This window comes from Salvia hispanica, chromosome 5 (genome assembly GCF_023119035.1).
Source record: "Salvia hispanica cultivar TCC Black 2014 chromosome 5, UniMelb_Shisp_WGS_1.0, whole genome shotgun sequence".
Lineage (NCBI taxonomy): Eukaryota > Viridiplantae > Streptophyta > Magnoliopsida > Lamiales > Lamiaceae > Salvia > Salvia hispanica.
The window spans coordinates 32,741,830-32,758,666 of record NC_062969.1 but is presented as its reverse complement, the minus strand read 5'-3'; the positions used below and the strand labels follow the sequence as shown (position 1 = coordinate 32,758,666).

Genomic DNA, 16,837 nt, shown 5'->3' with positions numbered 1-16,837 from the left:
GCCCCTTATTCAAAGGGTCGAGCAAACTCCTTTTGCAGGTAGGGCTACTGAGGATGCCAACCGCCATCTCTCCAAATTTGTGGAGATCTCAAACACTCTCAAATTGAACGGTGTCGATGACGATGCCATAAGGGTAAGACTCTTCCCCTTTTCATTAACTGATTCTGCTAAAGAGTGGTTTGAATGTATGCCCAGAGAAAAGGTCTCCACATGGAAGGACATTGTAGCTGCCTTCCTCGACAAGTACTATCCGCCGGGCACAATTTTGAAGCTCAAAAGCGAGATCTTCCAGTTCATCCAAGGCCATGACGAGCCCCTCTACAAGGCGTTTGCTCGTTTCAAAGCCCTTCTCCGAAAATGCCCTAACCATGGTTTCATGGTGGACCATCAGGTATGAATTCTCTATAATGGGTTTAACGAGAAGATTTGTGCTATGCTTGATTCAGGTGCAAATGGAGGGTTCTTAAGGAAGTCAGGTGAGGAAGCCATGGTGGTAATAGAGGAATTCGCCACCAACAGCAGGGGGTGGTCGAAAGAAAGGCATAGCCTAAAAAGGATAGCTGCAATTGAAGAAGCCGAGGAAAGCTCTTTTGCGAAAGAATTGGACGAGCTTCGAGTTAGGGAGGACCAAATGGATTCATCAAGGAAGGAGGACCCGATTCCACCGATCTCCATCATAGCGGTGATGTGGATCCATGTATTTTATGATCCATTTCCCAAGGATTACCCATTTAATGATGCTTGATCTAACTATTTTTGTGAGATTGATTTTCAATTTATCAACACAAGACAAAAGATAATAAAGATCCAACCAACAAAAACTGAATCTAAACAAGAATGGATGGAAGATTAGGAATGGAAAACATGTGTATAAAGATGAGATAAGAGAGCTACAACCATAGGACCTTAACCAAAAAGATGGAGACAACCCTAGACAACTTTCATTAGCTCTATCACCCCTTGGCTCCACTACTCAATAGATACACTCCATTGATGCATACCTCTACTTGAATCAATCAAAGATAGAAACAAGCAACCTTCAAGGAAGGAATTGGATACAATCCTCAAAGAGGAAACTCTCTAGGGTAGAAACTTTAATTCAGCAAAAACCTCAGGAAATGAAATGACATCAAGAGGTATTTATACTATGGGTCCAAAAATAGAAAGTTGGTCCACAAAATCTAAAAACGGCAGAATCGCCCGGTCGGGCGTTTTTCACATGCCAAAATGCCCGGCCCGGGCGTTTTCCCTGTCCCCGGGCGCATCCCTATCACTCACAATTGTTTTTGGAATCCCATGCAATTTGACCACCTCCTTAAAAAACAAATTTGCAATGAATTTAGCATCATTCGTCTTCCTACATGGAATGAAATGAGCCATCTTGGAGAACCTATCTACCACTACCAAAATACTATCATTCTTTCGAGAAGACATGGGTAGGCCTAGCACGAAATCCATGGAAATGTCCACCCAAGGTTGTGTAGGTATAGGTAAAGGAGTATAAAGCCCAAAGTTACTAGACTTAGACTTGGCTTGCCTACACTCTATGCATTGACCACAAAATTTCTCAACATGTCTCTTCATACAAGGCCAAGAGAAATGTTCACTCAAAATATCAAAAGTTTTTGACACCCCAAAGTGTCCCATCAAGCCTCCCAAATGAGATTCCTTAATCAACAAGTCACGAAGAGAGCAATTAGGAATGCAAAGCTTATTCTCTTTGTACAAGTAACCATCCATCCTATAATATTTATCAAAAGACCCTTTTTCACATGCTTCAAAAATAGTGGCAAATTCGTGATCATGCTTATATAAGTCCTTAATGAACTCAAAGCCAACATACTTGGAAGCACACACAACAAGCACTTGTTTTCTCACATGCATCACATAATTATCAATTAAGACATCATCACTTGAAAGAGCATGAGGCTTCCTAGAAAGGGCGTCGGCAACAACATTTTCCTTCCCCTTTTTATATTTGATCACATAAGGGAAAGTTTCTAGAAAAGCACTCCACTTAGCATGTCTTTTATCAAGTTTATGTTGTCCCCCTAGGAACTTAATGGATTCATGGTCGGTGTGAATTACAAACTCCCTATGCATGAGATAATGTTGCCAATTCTCTAAACACCTCACTATAGCATACAACTCCTTGTCATATGTGGGGTAGTTTAATTGGGCTTGGCCAAGCTTTTCTGAGAAAAAGGCTATGGGTTTCCCCTCTTGCATGAGCACTCCTCCTACCCCCACTCCACTAGCATCACACTCAAGCTCAAAAGTCTTGTCAAAATTAGGAAGGGCTAACAACGGAGCATGAGTAAGGTCATTTTTCAAGGTGTTAAAAGCTCTTTCTTGCTCCTCTCCCCACTTAAACTCGACATTCTTTTTCACAAGGTGATTAAGGGGAGATGCCTTAGTAGAAAAATCCCTCACAAACCTCCTATAGAAGCTTGCAAGACCATGGAAAGATCGAACTTCACTCACACTCTTGGGTGTAGGCCACTCCCTAATCGCCTTCACTTTCTCCTCATCTACTTTCACACCATCCCTCCCCACAACGAATCCAAGAAAAACAACCTCATCAACACAAAAAGTGCATTTGGATAACTTGGCATATAAGGCATGCATTCTCAACACTTCAAGCACATCCCTAAGATGATTAGCATGCTCTTCTACACTCTTACTATAAATCAAGATATCATCAAAATACACCACCACAAATTTTCCAATGAAAGGACGAAGCACATGATTCATCAAACGCATGAAAGTGGAAGGAGCATTAGTCAATCCAAAAGGCATAACAAGCCATTCATATAAGCCAAATTTGGTTTTAAAAGCGGTTTTCCATTCATCCCCTTCTTTCATGCGAATTTGGTGGTACCCACTTGCTAAATCAATTTTGGAGAAACAATAAGAGCCACATAGATCCTCAAGCATATCATCTAACCTAGGTATAGGGTGCCTATACTTAATGGTGATCTTATTGATGGCTCTACAATCCACGCACATTCTCCAAGTCCCATCCTTCTTAGGTACCAAAATAACGGGGACGGCACAAGGTGAGAGAGATTCTCGAATCAAACCTTTGGCAAGGAGCCCCTCGACTTGCCTTTGAAGTTCTTGAGTCTCCTTTGGGTTTGCTTTATATGCCGCCCGGTTGGGAAGAGAGGATCCCGGTACAAAATCGATTTGGTGCTCAATCCCTCTCACGGGTGGGAGCTTGTTTGGAAGCTCGTCCGGGAAGACATCCTTGAAACCTTGCAAAACACTTTCAATCAACAAAGGACAAGGATTAGTGTTAGTATTTAAACATAAATCGTTCCGGACCATGAGGAGAATGGTTGAACGGCTTTTTAGTGCCCACCCAAGGTCGGGAGTCCTAGCTAACAAGCAACCTTTTCCCTCCCTTGCTTGTGGTTTTTCTTGTTTAGGTACTTTATTTTTACTCTCACCACCCCCACTCTCACTTGGCTTTTTTAGCTCACCCTCACTCACAAGCCTTTTCTCTCTATCCCTTTCCCTTTCCCTTTGTAGATGTTGATGTGCCTCAAACACATCCTTAGGTAAGAGGGGCTTCAACCTAACCTTCAAACCATTCACCATGTAGAAATATTCATTGGTGAAACCATTCTTATACACCCTCCTATCAAACTCCCAAGGCCTTCCCAACAACACATGACAAGCCGTCATTGGAATGATATCACACATCACCTCATCCTCAAAGACACCATTCTTCAAGGGAACTAAGCATTGAGCCTTCACCTTTAGCTCTCCGGACTCCCCTAGCCATTGAAGCTTGTAAGGATTGGGATGTTTGTCAACTTTCAACTCCAACTTGGCCACCAATTGTTCACTTACCACATTAGCACAACTACCTCCATCAATAATCACCAAACAAGTTTTAGTTCGTACCTTGCAATTCATATGGAAGATGTTGCACCTTTGCTCCTTATGCTCTTCAAGGTCGGGTTGTACATTGAGCATCCTTAGCATCACTAGTGTCTTCAATCCCTCATCCTCTTCTTCCCCACTAGAATATGACATACGCGGCTCCACACTTGCCTCCTTGCCTTCTACCACTCCATCATCCTCATCCTCACTATGCACGCTACCATCTTGCCCAATAACCATCACCCTTTGGTTAGGGCACTCACGTGCATAATGACCATAGCCCTTACACTTGAAACATTGCACCTTGCTATTTTCCGTTGAAGAAGGATTTTTGTTAGCTTGTGGGCTCGGGTTTGGCGATGCCTTGTATGGTGTCTTGCCTTGAGTAATAGGTGAACTCTCCATCTTCTTGGAAGGGGTACTCCACTTGTTTCCTCCCATCCCGGTTTGGTTAGAGGCCACCCTCGCCTTGCTAAGAGCCACTTCTTTTCCTTGCCTCTCAAAGGTTTCGGCAAAACTTAGTACTTCCCCCAATGTGATTCCCCTTAAAGCCTCAATTTGGACTTTATGCTTCAACGAAGTGTTGAGACCATGGATGAATCGGTCTTGAGTGGATTCCTCCGATTCATTCACTCCAATCTTGTTCATCAAGGCAAGAAGTTCATAGTAGTAATCCATCACACTCATGGATCCTTGCCTTAGGTCTTGAAGTTCCCCACGAAGCTTGTGATAATAGGACCTAGGCACAAAGGACTCCTTCATGATTCGGCACAACTCATTCCATGAACGCACATCTCCCATCCTAGCTATCCTCCTTTTCCTCAACACATCATTCCACCAAGTATTAGCATTACCCCTAAATTCGGCCAATGCAATCTTTACCTTGTCACCCTCGGAATAGTTGTGGAGGGAGAAGATTTTCTCCACTTGAGATTCCCACTCCAAGTAGGCCTCGGGGTCAAACTTGCCATGGAATTCGGGTAGGTTGTGTTTCAAGGTCTTGGACGGATCATCAAACCTCGGTCGGGGCTCCTCCTCATAGTACCTATCCCTCCTAAATCTATCCCCATAAGGCTCCATCCCTCCATGTTGGTTTCCTACCCCAAAACGACCATATCCCCCATTTCCTCCTCCAAACCGCCTATTGACTCCATTACCCCCCCCCCCCCAAACCTTCCATTCTCCAAATTGTTAACCCTATCCCGTACATTCCCTCCTTGCCACCCCTCATACTCCTCCTCTTCCACATTTTCCTCCGGACCCTCATTGGGCACGACGTTGCCCATAGGAGTGGGAGGCCTCGTCCCCCGTTCTTCCTTCCAAGTGTTGAACTCTTCAAATAGAGTGTTTTGGGTGGCAAGCATGCGAGCTTCAGATTCTTTTGCCCGAACATCCATTTGGGTCATCAACTCTTGCTTGAATTCCTTCATCATTTGTGCCATCATGCTCACAAGATCACCTTCGGGTTTGGAACTACTTGAGCCCGCCCCCTTCCTTACTTCCTCCTCATGGACGTCCCCCATCTTGTTAGATCGAGTAATAGGAGGCATCCAAGTTACCTACAAACACAAGAAACAAAGACTAGAAACTAGCCTTAGATATTAGCAAAATAAGAAAAGAGATTTAAGAAGCTAACTCACCCCAATGTAATATCCCAACACCCCCCAAGTCACTCACCAATGTCACTCGGTAGGTTTAGAATATAGTGGGGCTAGTATCACACACTCTCGATCCAATTCCCACTCGTTGGCGCCCGGACAACTCAATCAAGGTATACACCTCAAGAACATATGGACACCAAGTAGTAAATACCAAAGTAATAATGATTAAACATATGAAAGCAAAGAAAACTAGGCCTAGAGCAAACACACACACTAAAGAACACAAGACATGGGATGAAGCTTTATGCTGAAATCTGGCTGATCTTTATGAATTTTTTTGGTATTGATCCCCGCGCCCAATTTGGATGAATTTTAGTGGATAGATTCCCAAACAACTCTAGATCAAGGGAAAAATAGCCATATATAGTCAGATTTGATGATTGGATATGTTTTGTATGGTTTTCCCCAACTATGCCAAAACAGGGCAATGATGTTAATCTCCACGGTTAACTAGGCAAACGAAGGAATTTTTTGATGAAATTTTGCAGGTACGTAGGTCACATAACATAGATCATACACACCAAATTTCAGCTTAATCTAAGCACAATTGATCAATCCGATCATCCCAACAAAACAGAGCAAAAACAAAAGACCAAAAGGAAAAATAACCCAACCCAAAGCAACAAAAGATCAAACACCTAGTGGGTACTAGGCTCTAGATACCAAATGATGTGGATCCATGTATTTTATGATCCATTTCCCAAGGATTACCCAATTAATGATGCTTGATCTAACTATTTTTGGGAGATTGATTTTCAATTTATCAACACAAGACACAAGATAATAAAGATCCAACCAACAAAAATTGAATCTAAACAAGAATGGATGGAAGATTTGGAATGGAAAGCATGTGTATAAAGATGAGATAAGAGAGCTACAACCATAGGACCTTAACCAAAAAGATGGAGACAACCCTAGGCAACTTTCATTAGCTCTATCACCCCTTGGCTCCACTACTCAATGGATACACTCCATTGATGCATACCTTTACTTGAATCAATCAAAGATGGAAACAAGCAACCTTCAAGGAAGGAATTGGATACAATCCTCAAAGAGGAAACTCTCTAGGGTAGAAACTTTAATTCAGCAAAAATCTAAGGAAATGGAATAACATCAAGAGGTTTTTATACTAAGGGTCCAAAAATAGAAAGTTGGCCCACAAAATCTAAAAACGGCAGAATCGCCCGGTCGGGCGTTTTTCACAGGCCAAAACGCCCGGCCCGGGCGTTTTCCCTGTTCCCGGGCGAATTTCCACACTGAGCCGGGCGCGCGAAACGCCCGGCCGGGCGTCCTCCTCGCGTCCTCAGGCAATTCGCCCGGTCGGGCGATTTTCACATGTGAAAACGCCCGACCCGGGCGTTTCTTCTGAAATCTCCGGCCGGCCCTCGTTCTTCAGCACGATCCTCAACTTTGGCTCATCCGTCCTCCTAGGCTCCTCCCGCTTGGACTTTTGAATGAAAGTTGCGAGTCCATCCCGAAGCCGCCTCGTCATGGCTCTCGTCATAGGTCCACCAAGTGAGGTCGTATCGAGGTAAGACGTTCTCCCAATAAAGACAATACTAATCCCTCTACCTCTACTCCGCAGAAAAAGAAGCAAAAGAGGAAAGAAAGCACCCAAGGAGGACCCCGAGGTTTATGTTATCAAAAAAAATAAGGGGAAATACAAGTGGTGGAAGAAGCTAGGGACCAAGTTGCTCCCTATGCCCATTTTCAACACTCGGGTCGCTGATCCGCCCAATTAGTGGGTCACTTCAAGTCGAGCTAACCACTTCAAGGCTTGTACCCCTCTTCTAAGTGAATCCTATGCATGTAAATGGTTGGGCTTATTCCCTTGATGTCTGATATGGACCACCCAATAGCACTCTTGTGCTTTCTAAGAACTCTCAACATTTTATCCAACTCAGAACTAGAGAGGGAAGATGATACAATTACCGGAAAAGTATCATTCTCTCCAAGAAAGTCATATTGCAAGTGCGATGGTAGTGGCTTCAACTCAAGCTTCTTGCTTTCTACTTCTTCCTTTCTATCTTCACTTTCATCCCTAAGAGGTAGAAATTGTGGACGACATGATCTAGGAATCTCTTTAGCCGAGTCCAAAGCACCTACAAATTCCAACAACTCAAGGTTAGCATCTTAAATATAAAGAGAGTGAGAAGAATAAAAAGAGTGAGAAATGCATCTCTCTAATTGATCATCCAAGTAAGAGGTCGGTGCCACTCTTCCAACACACTCATCCATCACGGTCACAACATTGCAATGTTGAAGACTTCCTTCTGTTCCACATCATGCCTCTTCAAGGCCTCATATATCAAAAATGTCACACTCTCATCATTAAGGCGGAGTGTAAGCTCTCCCTTTGAAACATCTATCATGGCCTTCCCGGTAGCAAGGAATGGTCTCCCCAATATAAGAGGTACAACTCTATCCTCTTCCATGTCCAACACCACAAAGTCAACGGAGAATATGAAGTCATTCACCATCACCAAAATATCTTCAACTATGCCAGAGGGGTATGATATAGATCTATCGGCCATTTACAAAGTAATGCTAGTGGACTTCAACTTGCCAATAATCAACTTGTTGAAAAAGTACAATGGCATAAGATTGATGCTAGCACCTAGATCGCACAAGGCATTCTCCACAAAGCAATTTCCAATAGTGCACTCAATAGTAAAGCTCCCCGGATCCGACTTCTTGGCCGGTAACTTCTTTTGAATAATTGCACCACAACTCTCCGTCAAGTTGACCGTCTCATAATGCCCCCATTTCCTCTTTTGTGAGACAACATCCTTGAGGAACTTTGCATAGCTCGGCATTTGTTGAAGTGCTTCAACAAGAGGGATGTTGATTTGAACTTTCCTAAAGATATCCAAGAATCTTGAAAATTGTTCATCCTTCTTCTTCTTTTGTATCATTTGAGGAAAGGGAAGCTTAACTTCCATGGGTTTGGGAGGAACAATTATCTCGGGTTGAACCTTAGGCGAGCTCTCCGGTGGTGTTTCCATCTCTATTTCCTCTTCTTCTTCGGGTTGAACAATAGCTTCCTTTTCGGGCATAGAGGAACCCCCATAGCTTGTTCCACTCCTCAAATTAATTGTCTTGCAATCTTTTGGGTTAGAAATAGTGTTGCTTGGAAATTGTCCCGGTTGATGAAGTTGACCCATGGATTGAGCAATTTGACTCATTTGGTGCTCCAAGGCCCCCATTCTTTTAGTAACTTCTACTACCGCCGTCTCAACTTTATCAATTCTCTTGGTGGAGTGTTCCATAATCCCATCGGTCTTCTCCATCAAAGCTTTTAGAAGCTCATTGGTAACATCACTTGAAGACTTTGAAGTGCTAGGTGCATTGTTAACCCCACTTGGTTGAATAGCATTATTCGGTTTCCCATAAGAAAGGTTTGGATGTGCATTGAAGGATGGAAGGTAATTACCACCCCCATTGTTGGGGCGATAATTGTAGAAGTTCCTTTGATTTCCTCCTTGGTTTCCCCCTTGATGCACATAATTAACATCTTCTACGGTAGATTGAGGCTCTACATTGGATGCCATCCCCAAACTTATGCTATCCACCTTTTGATTGAGAATCATCATTTGTTGGTTGAGGAGATTGAATGCATCCGAATCGACAACCGAAGCTACCGGCATTGAGCCATCTCGACCCGAACTCCAACTCTTGCTAGTGTATGCAAGCCTTTGAAACATCTTCTTGCACTCTTCGACCCCCTTGTCCAAGAATGATCCCCCCGAACCAAAGTCTAGTTGACTTTTGATAAATTCCAAGCATCCATTGTAGAAAAGGCTCACTTGATGGCCCGGAGATAACCCATGGTTAGGACACTTCTTCAACAAAGCATTGAATCTCTCCCATGCTTCAAACATAGATTCTTAGCTCTTCATTTTAAAATGGGAGATCTCCGTTTGTAGGTTGAGAGTAGAGCTAAGAGGGAAGAACCTCTCCAAGAACTTTTTGGCTAAGTCGTCCCAACTTATGACTGAGCCCGGCTCAAGGTTATCAAACCAATCTCTAGCATATCCCGTCAATGAGAATGGGAATAGCCTAAGCTTGATCGTATCTTCGGAAACCCCATTAAGCTTGGTTGTGTTGGAAATCTCCAAGAATTTGGCTAAGTGCACATAAGGATCCTCCGTGGGCCTTCCTGAGAAAACACGTTGCTCCACAAATTTGATCAATGCCGTCTTCAACTCAAAGTTGTTGGCATTCACTCTTGTATCAATGGGTGGCATTGGGATATTAACGTTCCCAAATGCATTTCTAACCGGTGTCTCTCTTCTCCTTTCCCCCTCTCTTTCCCTTCTCATCTCCTCCATTTGTTGTTGTAGATGGAGGATAATTTGGTCTTGATTAAGGGAGGTGGAGGTGGAGGTGGTACTTCCTCGTTGTTCCCATTTGGATTTTCCATTGGCTCAACTAGATGTTGAGCTCGTGCTCTCCTCCTTCGTCCTCCTCTTCTTCTATTGGCGACTTCTATCTCTAAATTAATCGGCTCAAGGGGAAGATGCCTTGAGCGCGTGAGCATAAAAACCTACACAACACAAGAGAGGAAACAAAGGGAAATTAGAGCTAAACTAGAAAACTAAACTAAATAAAGCAAGTAAATGTCTAAACTAGTATTCTCTATCTTATCACAATATCAAACACAAAAGCAAATTAGTCCCCGGCAATGGCGCCAAAAACTTGACTCATGCTAAATTTGCAATGAATATGTCACCCACAAGTGTATGGGGTATGTAGCACGTGGCAAGTTGAAATTATCGATCCTCGAAGACTAAATGCCGGCTTGAGTACCATGATGCAACTTTGACTAATAGAAAGGGTTTTTGGTTTTTCATAACTAAGATCAATGAACAAGTAAACAAATAAGAGCAAATTAGGAAAGTAAAGCAAATAAAAGGTAGTTTTCACACAAATTGGGAAGGTAGGGATATGGATCCGTTGGTATGGATCACAGGTGTTCACCTAGGGATCATGCTTATCTATCTGGTCTCGTGTGTGGCTAGGAAGGTCGAGTTAATTGGTTAGACCCTCTCTCAGGTGCATCTAACGCGTTGATCGACCTCTAATGTCGGAGTCTCCTCCCTCTCTCTAGCTATGCATCTCTCGATAACATAAAACGCACGGAGTTGTTGATTATTTATCAATCTAACCAAGCATCTCTCAATGACAATGATTAGAACAAGTCATCCAATTGGTAGCTAAGCAATTAGACAATGAAAAATTCCAATAACCAACAAAACCATCACAAAAGAGATAGATAGCATAAATCAAGGTTTAACCCATGGATTCCATACAAACTTCACCAATATCCCTAATAAAGACTTAGCTACTCATAGTCGAAGCTAAAACAAAAGAAAATACAAGAACAACAAAGGAAAACATAGTAGAAATAGAAAATAGAACTCCCTAAGGTGGACTTGATGTTGGGGAGAATCTTCTTCTTCAATATCTTGAAAATGGAAGCCTCCTTGCCTTCAATCCTCTTGAATCTCTCGATTTCTCTCTCAATTTTGCAATGGGGGAAGTTAGGGTTCGAAAATGAGTGAGAACCCTTTTATACTCGGAGTGAAAATCAGGATTAAGTGAGCACATATACGAAACCCCCCGGTCGGGTGATTTGTAAGTGGTGAAACACCCGACCGGGTTTTCTTTCCGAAGCTCGATTTCTTCAAAACACCCGACCGGGTTTTCCGAGAAATGGGAAACACCCGGTCGGGTTTTCTCTCTGGAAAACTCCTCAAAATTCAGCTTCGGCTCGTTTCAACCTGTTTCATCACAAAACTACGACAAACCCATTAACTCACCTAATTAGTGTATATGTGGTGAAAAACCTATATTAAACATCTTAAACCATCAAAAGCACTCTCTACTCACCCATAAAACAAGCCTAAACTATGAGTTTGTCAACCCGTTAACAAATAATATTAATATTATTAATTTTTAGTATTTAAAATTGATTTTTTTTTGTTGGATTTCTTTGCTATGAATCTATTGATGTTATTGTTCACTAGATCACATTGTGTAATCAGATTTTAGGTTTTTAGTTAAACTCTTAAAGTCAGATTCGTAGTTTCGTAACTTTTGTTAATCAATAGTAATTGTTATCATTTTCTTACTTGTGTTATTAATAGCAGTTGTTATAGTGTCGTGTCATATACGTGTTGTTCTCGTGTCGTGTTGACCCAGCGTAGTTCGTGTCGTTAATGGGTTCGTGCCAGGTTCGGGTTTTAGGGTAGCGGCCCGTGTGTTCGGGTTCAGGTTTTGGGATTTCTTAACGGGCCGTGTTCGTTTTTGTCCTTATTGGATCGTGTCGTTAACAGGTTGACTCGATAACGACCCAACACGCACGATTTGCCACCCCTACTTTTACCATATGAAAACTCTAAGTTTGATCTATTGAATGGAGTAAAAAAATGTTTTATCAATTGTGTTTCATCGTCGACCGCCGATCACGTAAGTTGAAATCAAATAGTCGACTGACAAATGACTTTACAAGAAATGTGGAATAAAAAATCAATGCTTAACCATTGGCTTTTAACTAGAATAGAGAGATCAAGGTAGCTAAGTCGTTGGAGGATAGGATATTAATTTAATCTGAAACTCATGGATTGACCCGAATAGTCTACAATATTATAAAGTTAGGGTTAAAAATTTATAACCTAGAAAAGTTACAACCCGAATAGCCCGCAACCCAATAGCGCTGGCTTGAAATTAACCCGAGCCTATAGAATTTGCCTAAAATATAATAATTCTCATTTTTAATTGTCAATTTTCATTAATTTTTCAAACTTTTAGAAGTTAGTCAAATATTTTTATCAAATGTATATGAATATATATATATTACTCCTAATTCAATATTTTAAAGTTATACTACTATTTCTTCATTTTATTTTTACAATTACTATGAATTCAAAAATTAAAAATGATAAAAAAAATATTTTCGTATCTTTATGAGTTACCAATAGAATTATACTTTATCTATATTCCATAAGAATATACTCCCTCTGTCCCAATAAATATGAAACGTTTGTTTTTCGGCACAGGATTTTATGTAGTGTTGTTTTGTGAGTTAAAGAAGATAGAGTAAAGTAAGAGAGAGAGAAAAGTAGAGATAAAGTTATTTCTATTTTAAGAAACGTTTCATTTTTAATGGGACAACCCAAAAAGGAAAACATTTCATTTCTAGTGGGACAGAGGGAGTACATACTTTCCTTTTTAAATCCATAGAGAAGATAGCAAAGGTGATTGATGCACTATTTTTTAGCACTATTAATACCTGCAAGTATACAGAATAGAAATAGTATAGCCAAAGGTCAGTACCGGATATCGAACACGGGGAAGAAGAACACAAAGTGTCTATCTCCTACTAAAACTCAATTACTATATGGAGAACCGAAAGTTTTTGAAAACTTTTGAAAACAGAAAATATTTGAAAGCAAATAACAACTGAATGCAAATAAAACACAGAGATAAACGATAGAGATAAGTAGAATTCCAGGGATGTGCGTTCACAGTTATGCTTATACAAATTCCAAACTACAATACCCTAGCACAGTTATTACTTTGATATGACGAGTCACCTAGCTTATGCTCATGCGATGCAAACGTTGATTACAAGATTAGGGTTGTCAATCCTAACACGTAACTCCAAAAAGCTCCTAAAACCCTTGAAAAGTCCTCACTCTCAATTAACAGTGTCGTTTTAAGGGAAGCTAACTGTAGTGTCTACTAAGTGGACCTAACTCGCTAGAACTCTCTCACAGTTATGAAGCAAGGTATATTAAATCATACACGATTGTGTCACTCAATCATGAAGCATCAAGATTAACTTAGGGAAGAAACAAAGTATAAACAAAACGGATATTAAATGGAAAAAAGAATTGTATAATCAAAGTCGTTACTAACACATCCCTAGAATCCTATGAGTTTAGTTACACATAATGGAATAAGTTAAACACATAGATTGAAGGGAAGACAATTTGAACATAAAACTAAAGCAAATAAAACCCGTAGGTTGAATCCTTGTCGTTCTTGATGTTCTTGAAATCCTTCTTCAACTGCTTGCACAATGACATACTCTAGCTTTTGATCTCTAGGAATTATTTTGCAAAAAGTAGCTCTCTAATTGATGAAGCTTGAGGTCCTATTTATAGGGAAAAGTCAATCCTCATTATAGAAGGAAAAGATCTTCAAAATATGGTAAATCTTGGAGCAGATCTAGGTCAAGTCGGATTCGCCGTCTTTCTCCGGCGGGCCGCCACACCTTGGCCGGCGGTCGCCGCGTTGCAGTCCAGAGTCTCTGTTCCTTCAGTGGCGGACCGCCGCATGACCTCCGGCGGTCGTCGGGCGAGACTCGTTTCCAAGCATAAATTTAGGCGGGCCGCTACATAACACTGACCATCGGGCGCCATCCGGACTCCAGATTTTCAGACTTTGCGTTTTGACTCCCTTTTCGGCTCAAATATGCACATTTCTCATAAAACACGTCAAAATACCAAAATGTATAAAATATGCAATTATTGAACATGTAGAGTGACTTTGACATCAAAACGGACCAAATAATGGTCTTAAAACCGTGCAAAATCCGAGCGTATCTTTGATCCGGTCACTGTATGCAATGTGATGTTGTCGAGTCTTAATGAGCAATGTATGAGTGCAGTGTGTGGTGCACGAGAGAAACCAATCACCAACCTTACACCAGCTGAACTTGAGAATTTGACAAAAGTGACAGCTAAGGTGGAGGACCACCCTTGTGTTAGGATTGGTATACGGAAAAGCATATTTCGAGCATGTTGCACAGATAGAATTGCTTGTATATAATAACTCTACAATCCACTTTTAACCCAAGGCGAGAAGAAGTAATTTTATTGCGTTGGTGTTTGCGTGTGCATTTATAAGATGTTTCTCTAACATTTACATGTATAAGAAGCAAATAAGTCTAATTCTACCACATAGTTGACTGGTCGTGAACGATGTTCACAGAAGGTGACGCAGTCGGTTCTTTGTAGAAGAGAAATAGAATTTCAGAACCTAAATAGGTTTTGGCTACCTATCGTGAAAGGTTGTAGTGTCAGTCCACATGTTTCCTTACCTTAGGAAATAAACGACACTGGTGTGGTATAGCACTGAAGGATCTAACAGTTGAGATAAGTCTTTCTTGCTATTTACTGAAAGATGAGGTCTCGGTGATTGTTATTTCTTAATCATTGTTGAAATAACATTGAGCATATGATATTGATTATGCATTACTTTGATTTATCAAATGGTGCGGATTTTTTGCAATCCAAGAATCCTGATATCTTGGATGGTGGTGATCAATGTCAAGAGGTGCTAGTATTGTTATTGCAATGAATCGTGTGCTGGGTGAGTCCAATTTGATAATATCCTCAAGAGGTGTTCGAAAAAGGTTTTATTATTCAGAAACCCGGCCGGTTGGAATTTATTCCAGAATAATAAATAAGGATTTTGAACTAGACAACTCTTGAAAAAAGATTTTAATTAATTAAAGTCAAATAGCAGACTTAAATTAATTAATGAATATTTATATCTTAAACACAAGAGATAATAAATTAAAGAGATAAAGCCTGGATTACTCGTAATTTGGGATTGGATGGGTAGTCAATATTATTATACTATAGTGGATGATAATAATATTCTGTTCGGACTTGTATTAAATTAGGGCTCAATTTAATTAGTAAAAGTCCAACAGGTTTGGCCCAAGTCCAACATCCATGGATCCCTAATCTGGCCCATCATAACTCTATATAAAAGGAGATTAGAAAGGAGATTAATGGTGAATTAACTCTAAAATTTCGTTCCCCTCTCTACGGAGTGAACGTGATTTTCAGTTCTCTCCAGAACAGAAAATCTATCTTTTTTTTAATCAAGCCATTTTCGATTCTGACAAGCTTTGCCCACCCAAAGGTCATAATCTGAGTTTTGGATATAGATTAGAAGGTTTGTGGTTGAGTACGAAGATCATCACGTGGAGAAGGCGCAAGCAATCTCGATTCTTTGGAGAATCAGATCGGTAATTCTAAACCGTAGGAAATTCATTAATTAGGGTTTTAATTCCTTTTACATGAATTATTTGTGTTCTTGAATGAAATTTTAATTATTTAATATGTATATAATTAATCCCATAATCGGTCAAATAGATTTGTAGATCTGATTTATTTGTTTATGCATGTCTTCCGTTGTGCAAGGGCCACCAAACCCCAACACCTTGTACTTGGAGAGTAAAAATCGGGAGTAAATTTGGGATTTATGAAACTTTTTTACTGAAAATGTGATTTTGTAAATGTTGAGTACTAAAAGTGTGCAAATTCCATTTTATGGGTACTAGTTTTGTAGTTCACTCTATTCTAAAAACAAATACACCTCATTTAGGTTGTGATGGAAGGAGTATGTGTTTGAATATAGTTAATCATTTTACCCATGTAATGTAAAAAAGATGAAACAATGGTAAAAAATGTCTATACCAATATAACATAATGATAAAGATTTTTCTACCAATATGAAATAATGATGAAACATTTTGTACTCTATAAGGAAAAAGATTTAACGGTATCCAAACAAAAATAACGAAATATAATAAAATGAAACACAAATGAAACTTTTTTGTATAATTTATTTAAACTTTAAATTTTTTGTACCAATATAAAATAAAGATAAAATTATTTTATAAGAGTCGTATATTTACCATCCCTCTTTGCCTCCTCTCATTCCTTGTACATATAGAGTGAAACACAAACGAAATTTCTAGATGCTACTCCCTCCGTCCCGCTTTAGGAGTCCCGGTTGAGTCGGACACATGTTTTAAGGAAAAAAGTATTTGAGTGTGTAATAAATAAATATTGTAGTGGATGTTGGGACCCACTTTTAATTGAGTGTCCAATAAATAAACGTTGTAGTGGATGTTGGGATCCACTTTTAACACTTTTTTATTAGTTGTAGTGGATGTTGGGACCCACTTTTAAGACTTTTGTAGGTATTTTTTATTAATTTATCTCAACCGGGACTCCTAAAGCGGGACGCCCAAAATTGATCAACCGGGACTCCTAAAGCGGGACGGAGGGAGTAATATTTATGGTAAAAGCTTAGGCAATATCTGGCGGCCATGCCATCAAGATTGTGACCAGAAAATTGTTGGAATCCGAATTTGTGTGACCTCCATAGAGGCGTACTTATTTTGGTTTTGGTAATTGCGAGATACATAAATTATTTTGTGGTTGTTTGCAATTATGTATCAAGCATAGTATGAGATA

The 16,837-nt window shown here is 40.3% G+C and overlaps 1 protein-coding gene and 1 non-coding gene across 2 annotated transcripts; one reads left to right on the top strand and one right to left on the bottom strand.

The window, feature by feature from the left end:
* Positions 1 to 8,086: 8,086 nt before the first annotated feature.
* Positions 8,087 to 9,433, bottom strand: LOC125189868. Its single transcript, XM_048087095.1, has one exon. The coding sequence runs from the start codon at positions 9,431 to 9,433 to the stop codon at positions 8,087 to 8,089; it is 1,347 nt and encodes a 448-aa protein (XP_047943052.1).
* Positions 9,375 to 9,481, top strand: LOC125191500. Its single transcript, XR_007171174.1, has one exon. It is a non-coding gene; the product is annotated as a small nucleolar RNA R71 (small nucleolar RNA).
* Positions 9,482 to 16,837: the final 7,356 nt, after the last annotated feature.